We start from the raw sequence: 26,875 nt of genomic DNA, 5'->3' as shown, positions 1-26,875 counted from the left end.
GATTAATCGAACGTTTACTGGTTGAATTTATATTGCATCGTGAGCTTCTATTATGTGAACGAAGCATAGTACGTAGTGAGGAGAACTGGTAGGCTCTTATCGTATAAACCTCGATTTAAAGTGTTTGACCACCGATACGTTCAGACAAATGGAGTTCTACTGTACTATTAATCCAACTTTCATCAAAATGTGCTATAGTCTTTTATTCGAGATTCTCGTTTAATGGTACGTTAGCTCTTAAACCTGTCGACTCACAGGTAAAGAGTAAAGTGAAAGAATACCATAGCTTACCCTATGTTCTATGCTGTGTGTATGTGTGTGTATGTGTCCGGAGTTTCACACCTTCTTATGGCGCCATTATCCCATTGACCATTTACTGTAATTGATTGATTCGTAGCTCGCGTCAGTATTCGATTGGTAAGCCTATAATCAGCGTAGTATTCAATTAGCATTTCTCGTAACTTGCACATCTTATAGAACAACACTCTATGGAATTTCCGAGTTAATATTGCTTGCAATTTATGACCCTGCTCTAATTAAGTGCAAGCCGAGATTGTTGTGAAGCAAGTGCATCGTGTTAGCTCACTGCGAGCGTTCATAAGCAGAGCTTACACGTATTGCAGTCGTTTTCTACAACTGTCCAACTGCTGGAATACGGTGCGCTGTACGATCTCCGTTTTCTTGCAAATAAAGATTCATTTTTGTTCTTGGTTCTTCTTTTTTCTTTTAATTGTTTGGAAATCCACCATACCATTTCGTATTATCCGCGATGTAAAATAAACACAATTATGCAGTTCTGTCACTGTAATTGCAAATGTTAAATACAACAATTTTTTCAAGCTTCTAAGTTTGGAGATTATGTGCAATTCTCGTAAACGTTTAGGCACCTTCAATTGCACGTGCAACGTATTTTTCTGTATCCGATTGTTTCACAGTAATATAGATGCGTGTTCAAAAATTCGTCAAATGTGTGTTAACAGATACAATACACGAAACATAATCACTGTGCACTGTAATATTCATTAACATCCGGCCCGCTTAAATATGCACAATGTCCGCTTAAAAAGTGCATAAACTCTTTTCATTGCTCCCTTAAATTTCATTGTGTTTAAAAAGTTTATTACGAAAATAAGAAGCTATAATTTAAAAATATTTATTACGAATTGTGACATGCTTAAATTCCGATTTAAAAATAGTTTTCCTTCCTTAAAGGTGCATTACAAAATTGTCAATAAAAATCGCCACATATTTGTTCCTTTGGATGGATCAGTACACTGAACAAGTGCTTGTACGTAATGTCGCCAAGACGATATTGTGAACATCTCTGGTGAATGGTATTATAAATACTGACATAATTGTCAATACACAAGAAAATTGTTTCCGTCAACTAAAATATTGGAATTCATTCAGTTGCGTAACATTTGCATCGTAGGTAAAAAAAAAAAAAAAAATGAAAAATACATCATTTTTATCACTAAAATATTTTTACCATTAAATACCAATTTTTATTATTAAAAATATTGTTGTATCTAAACAAAATAGATATATCTAGATGCAAGTAGAAATGAAAAGAACCTGCATACATATATACAACTATACATATTGATTTTAAGGAAGGCAATGGAGATTACTAGTTTTCTATACAGGATGTACAAAATGCCTGAGGACAAACTTTAAAAATATACAATATTTTTTTAGAGCGATTTAAAAGCGATTAACTTTGAAGTTATCAGGTGTTTAATGTATAAAATTATAAAAGTACAGTATACGTTAAATCAGTTGCTTCGTTAAATGGGTTGATAATAACAAATGGAAAACTGTTAACAAGAGATGAGACAAATGTCAGAGATATGTCAACGCTTATATATGCTTCTATATGTGAAAACGTGTGCGTTGAAATGAACTGGGAACGAATTCGATATATTCTATAGATGTAGTGTCTTATTCGTAAAAACATCTCGTAACTCCAAAACCAAATGGTTTTGAATCCATGTTTATTAAGCTTATTTTCCTAAATACTATATACTCCTAGAGTTCGTCACCAACCTTTCTGCAAACCCTGTATACAATATGAAAGTCTTTAATGTGATTTTAATGGTTTCTAGTTTATGCTTTTATTTATGGAGATGGAAACAAAACGCATAATTAGAAATACGTCATTTTCTTGTACTCCTGTGAAATACTATGCTTTATCAAGGCTGTTCAGTAGGCTTTTGGACATTGTACTATCGATATATTTTGCATCGAAAATTCAAATGTATTCGGTCCAGTGCGGCAGCAGGTGTTTTGCCGCAAAAAGCCGGCAGCCCAGGGCGCACACTTCATATCGCACAGCTCGATGCTGAAAGAATTAATTGTTTAATTTAATTTACTAATTGATCGGAGAAAATCCCCTTTACAAGAAGATAGTGAATATAGCAAAAACAGTGAAGATATATGATATGCAGTAAGAGAAAGGCAAATATCGGAGTGACACTGTCGCTGTAAGGTAATAGGACAAACATATGGTTAAATATATCGTAAAACTATATATTATTACAAAACTATATATATTGTATGTAGGAATGTTATATTATTAGTTTGTAGGTAACAGTATGATTAATACAATATCGTTTGCACTCACACGATAATCGAATATAAAACTCCGTTCCACGTATTCGTTACTCACTACTTCTACGACACAACGACGACGATAAATTCAATTCTGACTCTCTCAACTCTCGTTACAATGTTTTCCATGCTCACTTTTTCCAAAACATACCTTGGTAACGCTCACAACACTCTTTGACAACATCAACATATCTTGACAACGCTAATAAACAATTACACCTCACGCCACGTCCTTGATGTCACACTAACCCACATGTAATATCTAAAAGTACGCTAGTGCTCTACTCTTAGATTGGCTAAGGTTACATAGACTTTTTTCCTGAATAGTAATTATACATATAAGCCGAATTATATTTAGTCATTCGTATTTTGTCGTAAACAAGAATTGTTAATAGATGGAATATGTTCTTCGCGATGATTGAAAATTCCAGAGACTACGAAAGCTGTTTCAATTCACGTAAAAAGATACTGGGAGCAAGTAATTCTTCCTATATCAAAGTGTTTTCGACAGAAAATCGAAAAGAACGAAAATTACAGGTTTTTAGAAAACCGTAGCCAATTGTTGAAATTGCATAATGCCACGATATTTCATGCAACGATACTTCCGAATTCGTTTGGCACGTCGTTCGCCAGTTTTTATTAAACGATTCACATTTACGTAGATTGAGTAGTCATTTTCGAAAATGGGCGTTAGTGGGCGTAATGTGATGCGTATTCCAATAAAACATTGTAGCAACTTCCTGAATTTCGATCGCACGATGCGAAGGTAAATATTATATTGACTTTTCAAAGTTTGAAAACTGCGTCATTCTATACTGATCGTACAATTCAATAAAACCGATTTAGAAGTTTCAATTGGATGTCTGCGACGATGAAATTACTCGCTGTTTACAAATATTATACTGCTACGTTTTAAAGAGTAGAAATAAGAGATTTTTCGCAGGTATGCATACAAGGAAAAACTACTTGTTAACATTCATAACTTGGCTGGTAGAGAATAGCTGCGTTGCTCTTTCGGATTTATGTGGCACTGTGCTGTATTCTACAAATTCGTCTTCCTGTTAGTCGTGTCCTGGCTAGAAGATTGATTTTCCAGTGTTGAGAACTGAAAATGAAAAAGAAAAAAGAACAGTTGAACCTGTTTTATGAGCAGTTATTCTTCTTGTTCATTAATTTGATTTAATTATATCTAAAAAGACAACAATTTTATATACTTTTATAATCGAAGAGTAGGGAACTACAAAAAGCGACATTTCCACATAAAACCCAGTTATAATTAGAAACGAAATGATACAACCAACTTAAAGGTCCATTCGACAAATTCTGATAATGATCGGCAATTTGAGAAACAGCAAATCCTGCTTGTCTGTACAATTAATTTCAAGGGACAAAGCATCGAGTAACATCAAAGTGGCGCTCGAAGTGTCGCCTTTAGTTTTCGAGTTGTGGATGATTAATGAAAATGTTCAAAGCGTCTGCGTCATGCGTCAAGTACCGCGCGTCTTAATATTCACCGTATACTCCACTGAATGTTATACGTGTGTGAACATTATTCAAAGTTTATCCTTAAACTTTACTGTTCTAATCTTTAAAAGGTAATCGTGGTCGGAATTGAAATAATATACAGAACGATAAGAAATATCAATTATGCGTACTAGATATTTTCCATTTCAGATAGTATGATGAATGACGCTGTCAGAAGTCGAAAAATAAAATTGCCTTCTATTCATTCGTTTGGAAGAATAACAGAATCTAGAATAAATACAAATGTTTCTAGTAAATATTCATATATTCGTACAAGATTTTTCAAACTTATTTTTCCTTAATCAAGTTGCGATATCAAATTGTCGCAACTCAATCAATGTGCACTCAATCTGCACCATTAAAATCACAATACGTTTAATATTTTGCATTCTTCTACCAGAATAATAGACGTATTTAAATTAATTAGATACTCTTGGTAAATATATTCGTAACAGTTGTTTAAATTTATCTTCTCCTATTGCGATATTAAATAGTCGGAGTTTAATAAACATTTGCATTACTGGGATTCATTCGCTCGACTGAAAACTGTAAAGTTAAGTAAATCTTCTTACACGTTTCTATTGTATCTATTTACTTCAAGACCATCTTGTCTAAATATTATAACTGCATACAACTATAATATTATATAATATTACTGCATACAACTGGATGTGCTAGATGAACTTATCGTATTGTAGTTTTTTCCTGGTTTCCGCAAAATAATTTTTACAACGAAACGTATCGTCAATTACAATTGCTCATGCTAGTATTCACATACAGTTTTCCCATTGCCTGCTAATATTATTTATTTACAGTATTTGACTGATGAGATGAGTTTTATGACTCCGTTTCTCCAATGAGTTTTTATAACACCAATTCCAGATTTTAATTTGCCACGATGATCGATGGATGTCATGCTGTTGGTTTTTCGAGAAACGATCATGTTACGAATTCCACTTTTGCATCGAATGTAACGGCTTATTTGTCGTCGAAATAATTTGCATTATTGTTAGACATTTAATTTAATTAAAATATTGAATTTGTTCAAATACTGAGTTAAATTGTCTGTAAATTATATTTTTTTTATATTAGACATCGACTTGGTATTTCTATAGTAGAAACAAACCAACTGAGATTGCCACCACCAAATGCGAATTTTTGCAAAAAAACGAACAGTGTTCGTTCGTTCATGTTTTTCACGCTTCAGAAAGAAGTTATCAGTCTTTTTAAATTTTCATTCGGTGATAACTTTCTTTTGAAGAATGGACAAACGAAAATTTTGATTGGACCAATGTGGACAAATCGTGGACAAATACCGTTCGTTTCTTCGTAAGGATTCGCATTTTGCAATGCCAATTTCATCGAGTTCAGAAACAGTCTATCCACGATCTGTAACAAATTCTTTCACTCTTATACGTATAACTGTTTCAACAGGCTTTACGTTTTACAAGATTTAAAAATTTGCAAATAACGTGGGAAGGGAAATCTATGGAATTTAATTTTATTTGGCAGATTTCATCAGATATGATATAATGATATCTATTTAAATGAAATCGTGATGTACATTGTCGATGGAACTTACGTAATTTTATTACGTATAATTCTGTTATGTAAATAACTCCCAGAAAGTTAGGATCGTAAGAGCGTAACATCACGATACTTTTGGGTTAAACCAGCGAAAAAGTTGTACTAACATTTAACCTAATACCTTAAATATCATACATATTTAGTTAAAAAATATGTTTGCAGTCAAGGGGTTTCTATAATGTTTAACACAGCGTATATCTCATTTAATATAACCAATATTGTCGATAGAATTCTACTAAATTATAAATTCTGCTGAATTATAAATGCATATCACTTAATTGCCTTACATAAAGCTTTGATGCTTGATACATATAGAGAGTTGAGAAATTAATTAATGCAAAGGTAATTGTACAGGTTGAACAATGTCGTAATGCATCATGCATCGATGCCTGGGTTTCATGACATGTTACGATGTATATCAGGCATGTAAATATGAAACCGGAATTTTTGTATAGAAAATACACGTTTATTGTATGAAAATGATTAAAAATATTTTATTCGAAGTATTGCCCATCGCTAGCTATACATTTTCCCCACCTGTCTGGCAATTGGTGGATGCCACGCCAAAAAACTGTCGCTCTTTTGAGGCAAATCAGTCATCGAGCCATTTTCGTACATTTTCGTAAGAAGCGAAGTGCTGGTCAGAAAGTGCGTGTCCCATCGATGCAAATAAATAGTAATCGGACGGAGCGTAGATCTGCATCGGCGAATCGGTATCAAAATCAACTTGTATCGATGGAGAAATCGGGATACCAAATATAATTTTGTAGGAAATAAATTTCCCTCGTTCGATTCTTCATAAATATGTGCATGCTTCAGAAATCGCTTTGCTGAATGATCGGTGTGAAATTGCAGTATTAATTTTTAAATCTTCCTAACTCTTTCCGATGGCTAAAAATCTAAGGGATGCAAAAGATCTGTCTTCTTGCACTAACTGCATCTCTCATCATTGTACTTTGTGTTTCAATCCATAGGCGAATTTTATCCAACAGATGTCGAAAAACAGTATCATCCATACGCAAATATTTTCTATAATCAGTCGATTCATTCGTTTTTTGGTCTTTGTAATAACGCAAACGGTTAAACGATTATCTTCTTTCAGTTAACCATCTTTTCGCCCATTTCTTCCTAGCATTTAATCTTTTATTTCTTACGATCAACGTACCTTGACGATAATACTGTACCGTACGATAATAATGGGGTTGAAAAATAATCAGACATTTCGAAATACGTGTTTCAAAGTTAGTATCACGCCACAACTGAGAAGAATCGGTAATGCGGAGGTAAACTGATGCAAATTTCATGAAACCTAAGTGTCGATGCATGCATCGCAATACGTTTCAACGCGAAAAGCGAGATTAAGTCATTAAGAATGGCTTATGTTTGTTCGACCAATTGCGGGGAGACGTAATCGCAAGGAGAGACGTCAACGGGGGTCGTAAATCCCCGTTACGATTATAACAATCGACACCACGAATTGATCGATCCCCCGATTTCCGTTGAGATAATAGGGGTGATTGAGGTTGTATAACACTGTGATTCACAGAGTTATAAATTATATGCTTCCAACACTTAGATTACACTGACGTAGAGAAAGAAATAATTAACAACTTGTCGCACGAAGCTAAGATAGATATGTGCGTTAGAGCAGGGCTCTTATAAGTGGATTCAATGTATTAGTGGACGTAGCACTATGAGATATTTAGGAGAGGAAATGTATGCTCGACAATACCGAGACCGACTCTCGCGTTATGCTTAGACTGCCCCGCTGGGCATTAGCGTATACTTAGTAGTTGACTTTTCCAACGATGTAGAAGAAGTGAAGTTGAGTGACGATGCTGTGTCGGAGGAAAGCTAAGGATGGGTGTGTCTAGCGCACGGGACCATCGGATTTGTTGGTGCCGATGTTAGTTAAGAGAGTGAGGGAAACAGGTTTCGCTGTTAATTGGTTAACCGAAGGGTCTTAACCGCCCTCGAGAGAAAGTGGTTAGTGGGAGGAAAGTTGCAGCGCACGTGAGAAAACTAACTTTCCCTTGTCCCGCCGTGGTAGACAATAGTCTTTAGAAATTCTTCGGACACAGATGTTTGTTTGTTTTGAAGGACCTTAGCAGGCAAGTGACTCGGGTTTGTGACGGGTGCTTAAGGATATTGAGGGTACGCCGTACGGAAAAGCGGACATCTGGTGTCCGTCTGGCCCGCGGTGTGTGACCAGGGCCAGGCAGAGAGGCCCGGCGTAACAGCTTATGTCCTGCAAATATCCTTTAAACCTTTATTCGACGATGCAATCTACTCATTATGTAAATTATAACTATATTACAACGACTGAACTGTCTCGTTAAAGGCTTTGCAAAAAAAAAAAAAAACAAACAAAATGTATACAAAATAATGTTCGTCGTTTTAAATGAAAGATTGTCTTCTCATATGTATTAGCCTATTGCATTTGATACAGGAATTTAATGCTGTACTATACTCGCAACAATAGTATTCGAACACTCTTGGAAGCTTTCTATATATATACATACGTTATACGAAGTATTTTGAAATATCACTAGCACTATAACAAGACACGACTACAGTGATTGTATTGAAAAAATTCGGAACGGATCTGAAAATGCATAGAAAAATTAAAAAATTGCAGTATTCTAGTGTAAATAAAGATACATGGTATTATAAAAAAGAAGAACTTAGTATTATTGCTATTATTAGTATTATTATATTATGTTGACATTATTAATACTATTCTCGTTTTCAATAGCAATTTACTGCATGAAAGCTGGGAGATATTCTGTAATGTTTAGCGTTGTAAGGTAATCGTACGATATTCGATTAAACGTCGGAGATGAATAGCTGCATTCCACTTAACCTGTCTACTTGCTGATTCCACAGGGACAAATCAAAACTGGCTTCATGACATTTTCAATTAGAGAGAGCGAATGTGTTTCTCTGCATATAAGTCTGTACATACCGTGTACATAACGATATTATCAACGAAATAAGAAAAATAAAATTTCCATATTTTTTACCTTCTTCTGAAGATATTTCAATGAAAGTAATATCAACAATTTTGATACTTGAATTAATTTGATTTACACCGGCAGCTATGTAGGCCAGCAGATCAGCTGATGAAGAGTTATCCCTATTTCATTTACACTTTCCATTCTAAAGCTAACGAATAAAAGTCGACGAAGCAACGCATGCGTCCACCGAGAATACACACACGTATTGCAATTTTCCTCTTCCATGAATATCTCAAATGTACGTATGAACCGTTCAGAAGCCACGTTGTTTAACTCCATAAATTGAGAAGCAGGAAAAAGTAATGGTGTAACTCTATTTTCACAAGCACTATTCTCTCAATTTACCTTGGAATTTGCTGTTATTTATGTCATCTTGTAATCAATGAACTCATGGAAGTAACTGATTTGTCGTTTGAGAATTAAATATTAATTCTCAAAATATTTTTTTACATCTATTTTCCTACATATCAGTTTGTTATGCACAATTCATTTAAAAATTGGTATTGGAATAAATTGCTAATCTTATTATGTGTAGGTTTTTGTTTTTGTGAATTAAATGGGTTACGCAATTTCTAAACAAAATGATTATATTTATCAGATTATTTTTCAGATTTTTTAACATAATATCTTATCTACATAACTACGAAATAAAAATGATTAGTATCATATAATACATTTAACTCTATTCAAACACGCGATGATCATTTAACATTTAACATAACATAACGATCATTTGAAATCATTCAACGCTGTTTAAACATGATTGTATTGGAATTTATCTTCGCCTAAACAATGTTAACAATCCACCCGCAATAGCTTAACAATAATTCAGTACTTTAACACGGTAAAGTTGGAAAATATACACGCGGGGAATTTACAAGGTTTAAGCATAGAAGTTTGCATTCTTCCTAGACATATACATATGTACATATATAGTCGATAAGGAAACACTATACATAGCATACGCTCCTTAAATATAAAATATTATGGTAAAAACGTTGATTTAACAAATTTGTTGTTGTTTCGCATTAAGACGCATGTTATTAAAATGTAACACAAACCATTCATTTTCACCTTTAGTAAGAAAAAAAGAAGTAAAAAGGTATAAAATATAATTTTGTAAAATTTACATAAGTACGTTTGTTATATCTATAAAAAATTATAAAAATCAATATCTTTCAATATCTTTAATTCCTTTTAGAAATACATAAATAGCAGTTGTACCGATATGTAACTATAAAGAAATTTTGTGTCGCAACAGGTGTCGCATGCATTAAAAAGAATCAACACTAACAACGTATGAAAATGTCATATCTATCTATGAAGCACCCGTTGTAAGTGTAAGTGCCCGTTGATAATGACACAACTATTTATTACCGAATTATTGCCAAATTAATGAGGACTACCTAGTTCAGGAGTAGAAGGTAGTGCAGTTCCGACTGCTAGATCTTCAACCGACTAATGACGGAAATGTTCCCGAATGATGGGAGGACGCAGGCTGTTTCCTGCTGAAGACAGACAGAATTTACGATCGAATGATCAAACGATTATTCACATTAACTGCCTGTGCAAAGAAAGAAACAGCTGACTTCGAAGAAACGTTAGATTGTGTTGGAGTACAGCTAGCAATGGATTTGAAATACCATAATCGTTTCGAATCTATACATATGGCGACAAATTCGAATCGTTTCAAACTCGATTCACATCTTAATACTCTTGGAAGTCTTGAATCTTAATAGATTTATCTTATTATCTTATTGAAACGTAGGCAAAAACGAGTTGGCCTGAGAAATCTGAGATGTCTGAGAAATCGTCGATCGATATTTTGACGACAGAGCACGATCGATACTTACAGAACCTTTTTAAGATAAGCAACACCCGAAGCACTAGATTTAAGAATATTAATTTCTCTTTGTTTCATCCTAAAAGTCTTGAAAATATTGATCGTGAATCAAGACTTTCAAGAGTTTTAAGCTTCGAATACTGTTCGAAGTGATTCAGACGTGTCACTACATTGTATATCATACAGATTCGAAGCGATTCGGACTGTTTTAGATTCCATCGCTAAGTACAGAAGATTTATGCATTGTGTCACAACGGCTGACTTGACGACTTCTTCCTCGTTTCGACCATCGAGCTAGACTAACTAACCTAACCTTGTACGTGACTCGTGGAAATTTTAAGTAAAATTCCAACATTGATTGTTTTTCACTGAACGAAAGAAAAATCCAATCAGTATGCTCGTTAGATATACCCTTCCACGCGCCCAAAGCGCGCCTATGGCGAGGGAAGGGTGAGCGATATAATAGACTAGAAGCTCGTTTACCGAACAGGTTTGAGAGATAAGACAGTTCGGATTACCGAGCAGTTCCGATAATAGAGGTACACTGAATAGTTAACCCGTGTAGCTCTTCTTACTAGTTTTACGATTTCAATTGTTCTTTCCTCGATACATTATTTCGAACAAAAACAATTGATTGGATACTTTATAGATCCTAGATGACTTTACAGATCCAAATTTTGAGTAGACTTCTTAGAATGCCCTATCTCATTCGTCTTTGAACTTTCTAAGAGAATTTAGATTAAAATTCTGTCAAGATACAATTATTATAATTTACTATGTTACTGTAATTCTTTTAAATAATTGTAAGAAATCTTTGTTGTAACAAAACATATATCGTATACCATTATACTACGTATACTACGTGTATTGTATACTGATACTTATAAGGAATACTTAAACCCGGATGATGAACAAACACCGGTTCTATTTTCACATACAAATTTACTTAACGACTGACTTCGCTCTTACATGCGACTGGAATTAAATTCAAGAGCTACTGTACTCTGAAGAATGTTAAGTAAACTATTACTTAGCAATAATTAGCTATTTAACTTTGAAGAATATTGAATTGTCTAACGTTTGCATTTCACGTGGTCATAAAAGAAACGAAAGTAAAACATCATAGGAGAAAAGCCTGAAGTAAAGCAAAACAAACGTATATCTTTTTCTATCTTGCCTGACAGTTTTTTACCGATATTTTTCGATAGCGAAAGTATTGTAATCAATATCAATATCACGAGAATGCAACTTGTATTTAAAATAGATGTTAAAAATAATTTTATTCGTACAGTTGTGAGGAGTAATCAAAATCTTTAAATCGAAGTAATTTCCTATCTATCTAATGTTTCCTCCGTTATAAGATTTACTTTGAATCAAAATCTTTATTTTCATAGAATACGTTTTTTGAATGAGAACGAATGAGAAATATCGGTTTCCAGCGCCCAGCTATCCTCACAATGCTATTGTATAGCAATGACTGTATTAAAACAATAAAATCAATAAATAATATATCTAATAATGTTATGTAAAGTATTTATTAAATTTCAATCTCACAGTCTAGAAATTGGACTTGGTTTACAAAAATATCTTGAATATCCATATCCTCGTTAATTCACATACTCAAGTGTCATTAAAGAGTCTATTTGTCAACTTACATAATACAATTTCTAATATAAATCTTTTATTTCCCAACTTCTTGCTTCTACATTAATAATATATTTAATAATGTACATACATAGTACAAGCAATTAATAATAACTTAGAAATTAATTAGAAATAACCGTAATGCATGGAGTTAACCCTTTCACTACCGGAAATGTACCTCAGTCCTGTGAAATTCGTGTCCATGCTGAGCCCGTAAATTTACGGATTCCGCATAGCGTATAATCGTTCGATAGCAAAATTTATCGCACACCGTTCGTCTTATCACAGGAATATATATTCAGCAATTAGAGAGTTAAACCTTTGAAGCTTTTAATCGCATTGACATAAATGCTCTCTCATTTGTATTCGATAGTGAATCGAACTAAATCCATCACAAGATTAAGAAAATGAAAAATTGAAAAAATTCTCTAAGAGGAAAAAGGAGAGAGAGAGGGAAGAGTCGTGTTAGCGGTTACGGATTCTAATAATATTAAGAACAAAATTAAACATTATTTCAATTAATTTTGTATTTAGACAATAGTCACTCATTTTTCAGAAATTTGAAATGAGAAACAGAATGACGTACTTAATATGTGACTGAATCTGAATATTATTATTTCTTAATTATTATTTCTTTCTTATTACTTTGGCCATTAAACAATTTTATTTTTCTATTATTCTCGACCATGATATTAATATAACGTGCTTCTGTTAAAAAGCTCCTGATTATTGTTTATATAGGATAAACTAAACTGATTTTTCTAAAACACATAGTTGAGTCGATTCAACCTATTTAGCAAAATCTATAGAATATAGTAGTATAGATATAGCAGTACACAATATAGTAATACACAATTTTGTCTGGAAATTTTTTGTAGAAAAAATGCTGTAGTAGAATTATCATATATTATTATGACGGTGAACCTTTTAAAAATGATTGTACGTGCATCTGCATAATGACCATATTTACTATGCAGAGTGTGTAGTAGCAGATGGTAGATTTAAGGGATGCTCTACGATTTGAAATGAAACGAAAAAGTCATAAAACCAAAGTAACCGTTCTTTTAAACATTTTGTGGAAAAATGTCATTTGGTAAAAATCCATTTTTATCTAAGTGGAAGTCAGTTATCGATAAGTCTGGAAGAAATTTTTCAAAAAATCAGATGATTGGAAAATATTAATTTTTAATTATTATAATTATGAATACTCACTGTAAGCGATTAAATTTTTCTTTAGATACGAACAATATCGACGACAAACGTTTTTTATGATTACATTTGATTATTTTGATTACATATGATTACATTATAATTACGTTTTTTATGCAATAAAATATATAAGTTTTACAATTAATGTTTGTCATATTATCAATGAACATGTACAAAATTATTAATAATGTTAATAGCAATTAACAATAACCGCATGTAACCAAAAATAATGTTTGCCCAACGATAATGGTTATCGGTAACTAAAATAAAATTCGGACCATCGATAATGGTTATACTGGCAACCAAGAAAAATTCCGGTCATTTATATTGGTTGTTGATAATTAAAATTAAATTTCCGTCATTGATAATGGTTATTCATGGCCAAAATAAAATTCCTATCGACAATAATTACGGCTTATCGAAAGAATGTTTATCATTCATAACGCTTATCCGTAACCAAAATTTTGAAATTAAGGATACTAACTCTTATGCCGCGGCTTCTAAAATTTGTCGCATGACAATTACTATATCTGGAAAAAATTGTATTTCAGGCTTCGTTTATTATTTACTGAGGGCAAATAATCAGCGAAACTTCTCTGTACGACAAATATAGAGCATCGTAAAGCAAGGGACCACAGTAATCGTCAAACTGATCAACTCATGTTCGCCAGTATACTCCTACATATCTCAGAGAAGAAAACTATAACATTTGGCACGCAATGGTAGACAACGATCCTTGCAGCTTATATTAGACAAGTAAATTGCGGTAAAAAGTAAACACAATAAATAAAATTGGTCCTTCGTACAACATATCTTCATAAATTATCACGACGTGTTGCGACGCGGTTAAGATTTTGTAGTGTGAAACATTCTATTTCACAATGTCACCGCGATAGTAAAACAACTATGATACAAACTCATCATGTAGAAGTTACTTCGCGTTTAACCCGCGGATTCAATCAACGGCAACGCGCCAACAACAGATTAAACATTAATCCTACCTAGACACAGAAATTCATACGAAAATACTAAAGTTTATGGAATTTCAGAGTAGAGATTTAAAAAAGCAAAGTAATAAACACAACGTATACCATAGGTATATGGACATAGTACGTATAACATATAATGCATACGAATTTATTCGTAATTATTCAAATTTTCCCTGTGAATAACTTTTATTTGAGAATAACCAATAAACAAGAAGATGGAAACTAAAACTCTATGATTCATGCAGGTTGCACGAAATAAATCCACTAGATAGTGCAAAACCCGCATAAGGGAAGACGAGGAAAAGAAAAAGCGCAGTCGTCGGATGAAACGAGTTATTTCACGTCGCGTCCCCTGAGCCGGTTAATATTTAGTGAGATTAGATCGCATGAATTTCCTAGATTGCCAGTGTAACAAAACCGAGTGAGGTTTGTATGTAACGTAATTTACATAAGAGACATATGTTTCCACTCATTTATCGCAATACTTGTGATTGTGCTCGAGTTTAATTATCCTTGAAACCCATTCAAATCAGCAATGTTTGCAATCGTAAATCTTTATGAAAGCTCCCATATAATACAACTTTGTCGATCGAGTTGTCTCAGCGTCAAATAATTATAATTACAAGACCTTATTAATACATTATTAACCAACTATATTATGCAAAAACTAATTGATGCCACCGGCTGTTCCATGTAAAAGTTAACACGTTCACTTTGTGCATGAAAACACGAATTTACCGATCGATAACCCTTGTGCATGAATAACGAATATACGAGTTTATTCGTCGTACAGTTGAACAATGTGTTAACATCTGCTGCGACTCTGATTTTACATCAGTATCGTCCACACGTCTCAAACGTGCCACAATTTCTATAACAAATATAATTTGCACTGGGATGACAATTTCGCAGTCCGATTCGTTCATGAAGTTCCTGTCTCCTGCGAGTTCTTGAGTTCGTATTAGGTTTCTTAAGTAAGGATCCTCTAGGAAGGTGAAACGCGCGTGTTTAGCCCAATGCACCTCTCAAATAGAGTTGGCTCACGTCGCGTACATGTATCCTGCCAGGTCATTAAACCTGATCCTTACCTAATCATCAGAACTATGAAAGTTTTGGAGTATGCAGAAGCTATATAGAGTTCGTTCGACTCATATGCACAAATGGACCTAAAAGCAGACTTCTTCTAAAAGAATAAAAAAGAAAAGTAGAAAATGAGAGGCTTAGTTTTCGAGAAAGTCGAGTTTGCGAGTTTGTCAAGTATACTAGAATGTGGCTAATTACCGACTGGCTGTGAGTAAAGAATCAGGAGGCTATTGTATATGCGAAGGTAAATTAAAAATGTGGGATAGATTTCGCTCAAGATTTTATTTTCAGGAGAATGAGGTTTGAACGGATCTAGTTAAGAATTGGCCTGACACAGCTGTATAATTTTCACATTTATTTCTCTCGTCTCGTAAAAAATGTTATTCCACATTTCCAACTCTCTTTCACACGTAGAATAATCTATCTAGTTCAGAATCATCCATGTTCAAGTATACTTGACATGACACCTAGTTTGTAGATTTTTATGCAATTTCATACTCTTATAAATATAAATAAAAAATGGAATCTAAGCAAAGATTTGTTTCACCTATTGAATATTATATTTGTATACTATATTTTGAATACTTCGCGTAAGTTCTGTGTATGTTTGCGTCTTCAAATTTGTTGCATAAATGCATACATTGAATGTATTAAATTTCCCCTAAAAAACAATCCACTGTTATCTTTTATTCCGGGAATACAAAGATTCCATAGTTAGTTTTGAAGGAAATGACACGAATGCATATACCCTGATAAAAGAGTTGCAACGTAGCTTGAGATAATTCAAGTACAAGCGTTCGAGGAAGTTAGAAATGCTCGATCTGAAGATCTATTTTTCGTTTGACTTCGTATGACGGTAAGTGACGTGAAGAATTTCTTCAGAAACTGACGGATTTTGAATATACGAATGCGACAATTCAACGATATCGTCGAAAAAGACTTGATCCCGATTCTACAATGGCTGATGTATAAAGCATAAACGCTACAAAGGGGACTGGAATCAGATTTCGCAGAGTGTCAACGTAACGTCCTAAGTGGAGTTTGGAACAAGCAATAGAGCTACAATATTTAACTCCATGTACAGGGTCCGGTTGAATAACAGGAATAAGCGGGCTTGAGGTGATTTCTTATGAAAAAAATAAAAAGAAACTATACGATAAAATCTTGTCGTATGACACTTGATATAATAATATCTGATTTCGAACTGATTGAAGATTCAAATATTTGACAGAAGATTAGTCTTCTTCTTAGATAGAAAGTGTTAAAAAAATCTAGATTCAAATTTGTTCACAAGATGCTTTGATCCTGGGAGAAATGCGTGTATTAGACCCATTTCTTCACTAGACATGTTCAAATTTATTTTCTTGAAAGTGAAAGCTTAAACGGCCAAATTTTATTCCATATTTTTTACTTTCTCGATTCTTCGAGTAGCTGGCATTGTGACGATACATGAACTATATCCTGCCCTTTGTAATCACTCTGACATTTAGGGTCACTTATTATACCTGTCCGAGCTAATGAGAAGACTCTGGTCTTGTAATAACCTGACCCGCACATACTAATTGTCGTTATAATTTTCCGTCTTAGATTTCTTTCCCTTCGTATCGTAATTTTGCCTTTCGACGATTGGAAATGTTAGAATAACGATGGAAGGATTGCAATAGGATAGAAAGTATTTCATTCTTTCAGCCAAATTCAAATATACTAGACAAATTTTCAAATTCAATCTTTTCGAAAATTAAGTCTTGGGCGAAAATATGTCATTCTTTATTCTCTTCTTATTTTTTCATAAGAAAGCTTCTTACGTCCGCTTGTACATGTTATTCACTTGGATCCAGTATACGGTATACCTTTGTCATTCGAAGTATGCCACTTTATATAGCAAGTTACGAGGTCCACTGTTCTGTATCTCAGCCCTAGTCTTAGCTATATACCAGTTTGCTTGATCCTGTACAAATTTCTTCCTACCTATGAAAGCCGCATTCGTGTTTCTGACCCTTGTTCCTGATTTTGCAGTCGCAATAGATTTATCCTAGCATTCAATACTAATAGGTTATCTGACGCCGCATCAAGTTTATCCACGTGGTGTACTAATACATCGCAGGGTTGCATTGAGATTGTCGACAGTTCCATCGACATCAATTCACCGATACAAGCTGTGATCAATAAGAACTGTTACCAATAATACTTTCGATCGACAACAGCTTCCACTGACATTGATCGATATTTTTTCGCAAACACTGTGTGGCGGATCGGTATCAACAGGACGCCGACAGGTCGAGGCATCAACGCGGCGCAACACCTCCCGGGCGATCCGCTGGTACCAACCGCCAACACTAGAGGGCTACGACGACAACGAGTCTGTCTAACTCGCTAGCGGTCGAATATACGTGCGATTGATACAAATACCGCACCTAGCGAGACTCCCTCTACGTCTAAGGCAGGGACTACCGGGCATAGCCTTACTGACGAGTCCACCGGCAGTCCCGGGACGAAACGCACAACTCTCTTTTCATCCGCCACAACTGCTTCAGTCTGTATAGATCTAGTATAAGACAGCCAACCATTCATTTTTAATTCATTTTTTTTGTACTAGTAAACGCAATCATTTTTTCGTATCTATAAAAATTTTCTTATAAAAGCTTTCACTTCTTGTCCTATGTATTACACCTTATTGTATTTTAAGAACGTAAGATATAGCACTAGAATTATGGAAAAATGTATTATTATGTGGCCAATAGCCTATTTCGCTAAAAAAAAATTGTGCATTTTTTACTACTTTGATCTAGCTGACCGAAAGTGAACATAGTGTCCAATAATAATTGTTATTATTATAATTGATTATAGTGCATGCGTGGAATAAAAATTCTTGCTTTTGAAATTACCATACATATTCGTATCGATGCTTTATATTATTTCAGAACTGTATGAAAAGTTTAGTGTAAAGGAAACTTTTAATTCCTCTTATTTTCTCCTTCACAAAAGTTTACTTCGTACAAGCTGCAGCGCAACACTCGTTGCCGTAAGGTGACTAGTATGACACTTCATTAAAAATGCATTCAACCTACCTACTTGATAGATCTACAGGGATAGATCAAAATTTACCTGATGAAATTTTTGATCACAAGCTTATTATTAGAAATTTACCTGCACGCAAATTTATTTATTTAGATATTGTCACGCGCATAAACAGAATCGCGCTTATAATAGTAGCTTATAAAAGTATATTTTCAACGAAATACGAAAAGTACTATTTACTTTTTTCGGAGACTTTTCCAACGGATATGAACGATGCTGGCTTTTCTGGATATATAAAGTTCGCATTACGTTTAAAAGAATCATTTATGAAAAATAGATTCGCTTGCCGTATGTAATCTGAATATAACATGATTTTTGCAACATGACATTTTTCTTGAACCTATCTCTCGCATTACGATAGTTGCGCGCTGGTTGAATATTAAATTAATGTCCACCTCGTCCATGGATTTTTTTTGCTAACATGTGCTGACTTTCGCTTTAATACAGCCACCACAGCGCATACTAACCTGCTGCACTAATCCTAATGTTTTATTAAATATTACTCGATGAAAGTTTTCTCTGAAAAAAATTGAATCTTTTTGAGCTTGTGTCCGCGCTCCACCAATTATTGTTCAAATTATTATACTATTATTATAACTACGATCTATATTCATTTTATTTATTCATATTGCTATCTGTTTAATGAAGATACTGTTTAAAATGCTGGCCTTCTGCAGCGATGCAAGCATTAAATCTAAAAGTGCGTTCAGACTATCGATATTTCGAATTTCTCAACATTCTCGTAAGTAAGAGATTCTCAGACGATCGATATAGTGTATATATATTGTCGATACAATATTGTAGGATGTATTATTTATTTAAAATGGATTAAATAGGGAACGGTGATTATTTAACGCGAACTAAATACAGTAATGTGCTATAACTAAGACAATTAAATAGTTAATTTACAACTCTCGTAACCACGGTTCCAACGCTCTCTTTCACGCGGACCACACTTTCTCACAGACTTCTCAACTAACGACGGACTGTTAATTCGTCTTTGTCCCTTAAGCATCCCTTTGTCTTTTCTCATAGCCCTATCACGTAGGCCTTTTTTCCGCGTAACCATTCGACCGAAGGACCCACGATACATTGATGGTCCTGTCAGCACTTAGGTTTTCTCGCGACATTGTTTATGGTTCACCCGATATTTCTTAGGCTATTTGTCCACGATACTACAATATTGTCTCGCTTTATGTGGAATTTCAATTTTGCATTGCTTTCTTCTTCATTGTTTCAATTCAATCATCTAAATAAAATTTGCTCACTTTTGTAACTGTGGTGAATTGGTTTATATCCGAATCCGTATGTATCTGTGAAACAGAAGTATTTTTTATCAAGTTTCCGTGAATATTCGAAATATTGACAATATTTCTCTTGACGTCAACCCGTCCTGTTAATGTTCGATGATATTTACAATATCGTATTGACAATACGTATTGATCCGTTTTACGTACGATAATGTTGAGAACCTTGAATTTTTGACAGAGAACACGTTTACATTGATCAGTTAAATCGTAGCTGTACATTGGTCTGGTAATATTTGTTGTTCTGCACCTACGGCTCGATCTCTCAGAATAAATGAGTGTAAATAAGTACGTGAAAAAAATGAGAACCTTTTTGATTGTTTGTAGGGATTTTCTTCAAAATGAAGCATAAACGTGCAATTATCTAAAGAACATATTTTTTTTTAATTTATCGGTTTCCTTACACGTTCCAGAAGTTTGACATTAAAATTGGGAACACCCTGTATATAGCAATATCAATAAAATTTAATGAAATTAAAGACAAGCCTGTAAATAATTTCAAAGGCACAAATAATGTTAGTATAATATATCTGATGGTTTTAATAAAGGACTAAATAAATCAACGTATTTCTTCTTTATTGTATATTGAAGTACCTTTCTGTGCTCATAATTCGCAGTAATTAAATTTCAACATTCTAAAGTTTTTCTCATGCTTGTTTCTATGCTTCGTCATAATCCGAATGGATGCACAAAATGTCGCCGGTAGCTGGCGTACGAGGATACTAAAAATCAGTATGTATGGCGACGCTGTATCTCACGAGAATCGTCGCCTGACCGCTTCCATCGGCGACAATATACAATCAGTATCCATCATACACGTATTGCGATACATATGTCATGTTTATGTGCGAAATAAAGGATTATCCTGCATACGTAGAAATATACCAGCAATGAGTTTACTTATATGGAAATACTTCATCTGAATTCCGAGTGAGAGTTATTTTCTGCCTTACGTGATCAAAACCTCTTTGTAATCAAGTAGTGTTTGAAACATATACGTCATTTTTATATTTTTACAAAATATCATATTTACGCGTTTTTTTCTGACAATGTTATCCGTATCATTCACATTGTTGAAAATCTGTTACTCTATGATATTTATATTGTTTTAATCATCCAAAGAAATCTAGTAACATGAGTCAGACACATTACAGACAATCAGACAAAGGTTGTACGAAGAATGACATCCTCTAAAAACAGTCAAATCAAAATATCTGTACGTAAAAAAATTACCAAAAGATTGTTAGACAAAATCCGCGTTGAGTATGTACGAAATGATGTGATGACATGTCACTTATATGAAAGTATATCTCAACTATTCACTTGATGCCCGTGTTTTACAGATATGTATATTCAACAATTTCAGTGAATTCTTTGATTAAATTTTATAATAACGATAAAATGTTAGTTTCCATAGGATTTTAATTAATCACAGGTTTATATGTTTTCAGCACATCAACGGATGCGCACGGTCACCAACTATTTTTTAGTTAACCTTTCCGTGGCTGACCTGATGATGTCATTACTTAACTGTGTTTTCAACTTCATTTTTCTACTGAATTCTGACTGGCCATTTGGCGTGGCATACTGCACTATCAACAACTTTGTAGCGCATGTCACGGTCTCTTCAAGTGTCCTCACTCTTGTCACCATTTCCTTCGATAGGTAAGTTTCGATCGACAAAGTTATTCAGTAGTTGAATTTATTATTATTTGTGACATTCTTCCTATGAATGAACTTATGCAGATACGCCATTTGTTTCTTGAGAATTAAATATTAATCGTACGCCTATGTAATGAAATTAAGGAATTAGTAAAAAGTGGAATTGGCCAGTTTGGCTTCTGAGAGATTCGTATGTCATTACATTAAAATATCGACTATTATTAACAATTTCTCGATAATTATGTGGTCGATCGATTCCAGATTTTACATAAGGATTACTTGTACCCCAAGTTAGTTTTGCTCGAAATTTGAGAGTAGTCTTGAATTTCCAGCTGTACCCCGTGAAGTTGAACAAATTTAAAGAAGTCATAATTCCTTTTGAAATCCTAACGTCGTCCAAACTTTTCAACTTGCATATAAATGCATATGTATGTATATTTGATCACAATGATTAATCTGCATATAATTTAAATAGTATTACGAAGACAATGATTTTATGTGTGAATTATAAACGTGTCCAGAAATAAATTATGAGAGCAATTTACGTAAATCGAACAATAGTCTCTCTGTCAGATGCAAAGATTTGATTACGTGCCATTTGCATTCTCCTCTCAAATTTTAATTATTTTCTTAGCGTAGCGGTTCCACCTCTGCAGAATGATTAAAATTGAAATATGTTAGAAATTGTTTTAGAAGCTGTTAATGTACCAGAAAGATTTTATAACCCTGTCAACGAAAATAATAGGAAATGAAAGGAGGGGGCAGATGCAATTTCATTTCCAAAGAGGAGAAAACGTGCCTACCCTCTCTTCCTCTTCCGTTATGGGATATACTTACATGTCCTGGATCAAGATGAGAAAAACAATGTATTTGACAAGTTTCAATATTTAACTGAAACAAGTACTTTTGTAATGTTAATTATTATTCAAGATTATAAATTACCCGTTATTCATTGCTTTTTATGTTCTCCTTTCTGAGAAAAAGCCACACCGTGTTAACATTCGTTTCGAAATCAAACGTATAATTCTTATTTTTTTCTATTTGGTCAATACATTGCTATGCTACAAATACTGCATACTTAGCTATGGAACAAAATTTAGGGCGATAATTAAAATTATATTTTGAAGCAATTAGGGTGTACAGGGATTAGAAAGGGACATCCTGTACAATACTAACAATTGTCTTACAATCTCTAACTATTTTAGCTCGGACAAGTTTTAAATTTATCTCTACGGATGCCGGCTGAATCGAAGAAACAATTATTACCCGTGCTGGCACGTAGCTATCGACATTTCAGAATCTGGAATTATTGATTGCACGCGTCTTTCTATCTCAGATTGTTTGTGTGTGTTGGCGATTCTTCGTGAAAAAGTTTCAAGCGCGCACTTATATTTATAACGATACAAATTAATATCTTTCAGAAAATAAGGAAGATTTTTTCAATGTTTTTTATGATTTAGACATATTGCTACAATTAAGATGATCTACAAACAGAATGCAGTTACAGTGATTGCACTTGGTTGACTCGTTTTTAGCTGTAAGATGAAAGTATAATTAATATATTCAATTGTAAGTTTGGCGAGAATAACTTACTCTTCGCTACTGAAAAGAAGTGGCCGACTTTTATCAACGTATATTTATACGTATCTTATATATGTTGGATGAAGGTACAACAGATCTTTTTACCAAAATATCACGTATATTATACAGATCTGCTGAAATTTCATTATGCTAATGAGACATAGCTATGATGTAAATTCTGGAAATTAATATATAGAGTAAAACCTGGAATCGATCCGATAATGTATATGGAAGTTGCAAGATACATATTCCGGCAAGGACCACATGGCACTTCGGATGAAAGAAGGAGGCATTGGAAAATGATATACTATGTAACTTATGCAAAGAAACAGAGGGGTGTTTGAGACATTTATTATATACCTATGGAAAAATCGATAGAGAATAGGCAAAGCAAGCGCATTAGCAAGTACATTAGAGAGTTGAGGGGACGGGATGGAAATAAAATGGATTAGAGAAATAGAAAGACTGAGAAAATAAGTGAGCAATAGATAGATAAAATTCGGATCGAAAAGAAACACAAAGCAATATACGGCAATAGGTATGCACTACGATGCAATATAGTTTAAAGGGGGACGATGCAATCGTCAAATTCGTTAGTGTTCACAAGTAAGTGAGATGATTGAATTTAATTATAGGTATTCTGATAGCCAAGCCATCCAACCACATCCTCGTCATTCTTCGATTTCCTAACCGGCCTTTCTACTTTTCTTCTCCAATCTCTCGATATTTTTCACATGGCTTTACGCGACCCTTAACCGATACTACCCTATCTTCTTGTAGCTTCTTTCACCTTCTACGTTTCCTGTTCTTCCTTCCTTTCACTTCCACTTGGCCACTTAACTGACAACTGCTAACTTGATTTTAGTTAGGCCTTATTAACCAGGCTTTTAAGAATCAGTTTGCTTTCACTTTTTGCTTTCTCTGAATTTTCTGTGTTCTAGCTCTCCTCTGTTACGTCAGCTAGTTCTTTTCGTTTTACTTCGGTCTCCATTTTCTGTCTTTTAAAGGATTTGTCTCTTCGCCCGCGCAGACAGTATGTAATTGATTTCCACTAACTAACTTTGTTTCGTCGTCCCATTGTTTACGCGTACTTGTATACGACTTTAGTTATGCAGCTTAAGATGAAAAGATAGATTTTGACCTACTTTCTCTATCAGTGTCACCTCAATGTAAAAGTAGTATCTGGCACTATTCACGAAGCAGTAAGTGGTAAGTAGCTCGCGATCAAATTTTTTTATGAATATATTACGTGCATTGTACGAAACATTTTGAAATTTCGTTAGCACCGTAATGAGACACGCCGCGATTATGATAGTATAATTTGAAACCAATCCGAATATGTATATAAAAGTTACAAGCAGTTAATGAAAAATTAGTATACAGCATGAATAGTAGTCTTAAACGTACAATTAGAACTAAAGATGATCTTATTAAATATTGTGGCTTTTTAATGTGGCGAATAATTGATTATTCAAATATTTTGATGACGTTCGCGAAGCATATGCTTCCAATAAATATCTTCTAATTTCTATGTACATTTTCAAATTCAAAATGTAATCACGATAGTCGTGTCTCGCTACAAAGTTAATGAAATTTCAAAATATTTCGTATAATGCTGAATAAAAAGCTTTCCGGAAGTGTTCCATTCAAATACGTTTCTTAGCCATGATGTATTATGTTGTTATACTTGAAAGAGCAAGCTGAAGCATTTTCATATTCGCGGGCATTTCATATTCGCGGACGAGATATCCTGTGACAAAACGTTCACACGATACTATACGCGAGACATATCGTGTCGATTTTTCATTATCTATAATTAAATGTCGGTAAAAAGTAGGACAGACTGTTTTTGTACATCTACAAATGATAATGATGCATCATATGAATATCTTGTTTGTAAATACAGAAAGGGTAAGGTTAGCTAACAAATAAATTTATAGCTTGGATGTGAAGATAATGGAAATCAGGTTTGAAAAAGTATTTAAGTCGCTGATAAATATAAAAGGACCACCACAATAGAATTACAAATTTATAGGAAACATATCATAGATATTTGCGAGAAAATGGAAACAATTTTTTAATTTCGAAATATCAATAATTGTATGAGTTATTGAAGCGTTTCAGATTGTTTGCCAATAAAAAGGATATTTCTTTGTCTGATGAAGATGTTTTTTTTTCTGTGTTTCTGTGAATAAAATCGTTTATATCTACATTTAATTTTTTCACTGTTCTAGTCTTTCAAAAAATTTGAAAAAATTCTGGGATATTCGTCGAAGTATTCGCTATATTATACTGTCAGTTTTTAAGTCGACCGTTTAAAAGGTTTCTTAGCAAAAATTAAGATTTGCTTAAAAATAATAATCAATAAACAAATTAATTCCGTGGTGTAATTATCTTTGGATAAAATTATTTTCTGTATTTTCTTTCCAGCACGTTCGAAAGCTATCAAACACAAATTTTTTTATAATCAATCCGAATAATATAACAACCAGGCTAGCCATTATATGTACATATGTATAATTACTACTAGCGACTACTAGTACAACATAAAACTGACACATAAAAGTGACACATGAAAACGACAGATCTCCGTTAATGATAAGCGATGGTTATGAATAATAGCAAAGTTTATAAATCCTGTGATTGTCTGTTGCAGATATATGGCCATTATGAGACCTCTGAAACATCATATGTCTCGGAAAAAGACGATAATGATTGTTTTTCTAATATGGGTCATCTCTTCAACTTTGGCTGTACCATGTTTGTTATATTCAACAACAGAGTCTAGAAGGTAGTATTTTTAAATTATTTATATATGTTCATTTAGATAATTAATTACGCAATTAGTAAAATAGAAATGATTAAAAAATAAATCAACGAACTTGTCGTTGTAAGATCTTTGAAATGATGCATCAATATATTTTATTTATTATATATATATGCTGAAATATTCGCAGCAAGACCGTTATTAATGAATTCATGTATTTAACTCTACGGCTTGGGCTACTGGCAATATGCCCCACTCGTTATTCCAACCATTATTCCAACCCGTTATATCAATATATCAAATGTTTTCATAAACAAATTGTAAATTATCTTAAGGGAGATAAAAAACAAATGAATTTGTGGCAATACTTGATTACTGAAATAAATACAGCAAATAAATAAATGAAAGAGAGATAGAGAGAACAGTTGCTGACAAAACATTTGAAGTTTTTTTTTTACTTTATTTTCTCTCAGTAAAAAGATTGTAGCAAATTGTAAAGATTTTCTTAATTGACACTATACCATCAATTTAAATTCCTACTCTTTTTCACATTCAATTTAACACTTTACACCTAATACAATGTTTTGCTTTCATATTTGTTCTTTTATGTCGATGTCATTTACTTTCACACATCTGTGAATGCATTTCACTATATAACATAATACGAACATAACACATTTTGTTTCTCATCGTCTGTGTATAAAAAGCTCTTTAGAGTAAAGTACGTTGTTACGTACGTAACCGACCAGCCTAATTAAAACCTTTCTTGTTCTCCCTTGTGTTTTTAAAATATTTCGTAAACATTGCAACAAAGGCCACCCAGGCCTAATGAAGCCAATCGGGTATAAATCGAACGCTGCATTCGAAAATACAGAAAATCTCGAGAGCCTGAAGCCACAGATCCACCGAGGCTAAGCCGATCCAATTTAAACCACGCTAAAATCTCCAAAGTTCCTAACAAAGACCCCTTGTAT

General features: G+C 33.6%; 1 protein-coding gene across 2 annotated transcripts in view; it reads left to right on the top strand.

Annotated features, from left to right (window-relative positions):
- The window catches only part of LOC117214573 (tachykinin-like peptides receptor 86C), a 31,101-nt gene extending 5,134 nt beyond the window's left edge, over nt 1-25,967 (top strand). For both annotated transcript variants that reach the window (XM_033460763.1, XM_033460762.1), the window contains 2 exons: nt 21,343-21,556; nt 25,791-25,967. In XM_033460763.1, the coding sequence (XP_033316654.1) occupies nt 21,343-21,556; nt 25,791-25,929 (353 nt within the window). In that variant the 3' untranslated portion in view covers nt 25,930-25,967. The remainder of the gene's footprint in view (nt 1-21,342; nt 21,557-25,790) is intronic.
- The last annotated feature ends 908 nt before the right edge of the window (nt 25,968-26,875 follow it).

The sequence above is a fragment of the Bombus bifarius genome, unplaced genomic scaffold, assembly GCF_011952205.1.
Source record: "Bombus bifarius isolate JDL3187 unplaced genomic scaffold, Bbif_JDL3187 scf7180000009201, whole genome shotgun sequence".
Classification (NCBI taxonomy): domain Eukaryota; kingdom Metazoa; phylum Arthropoda; class Insecta; order Hymenoptera; family Apidae; genus Bombus; species Bombus bifarius.
Note: the sequence above shows the minus strand (reverse complement) of the source record. Positions and strands in the feature narration are given on the sequence as shown.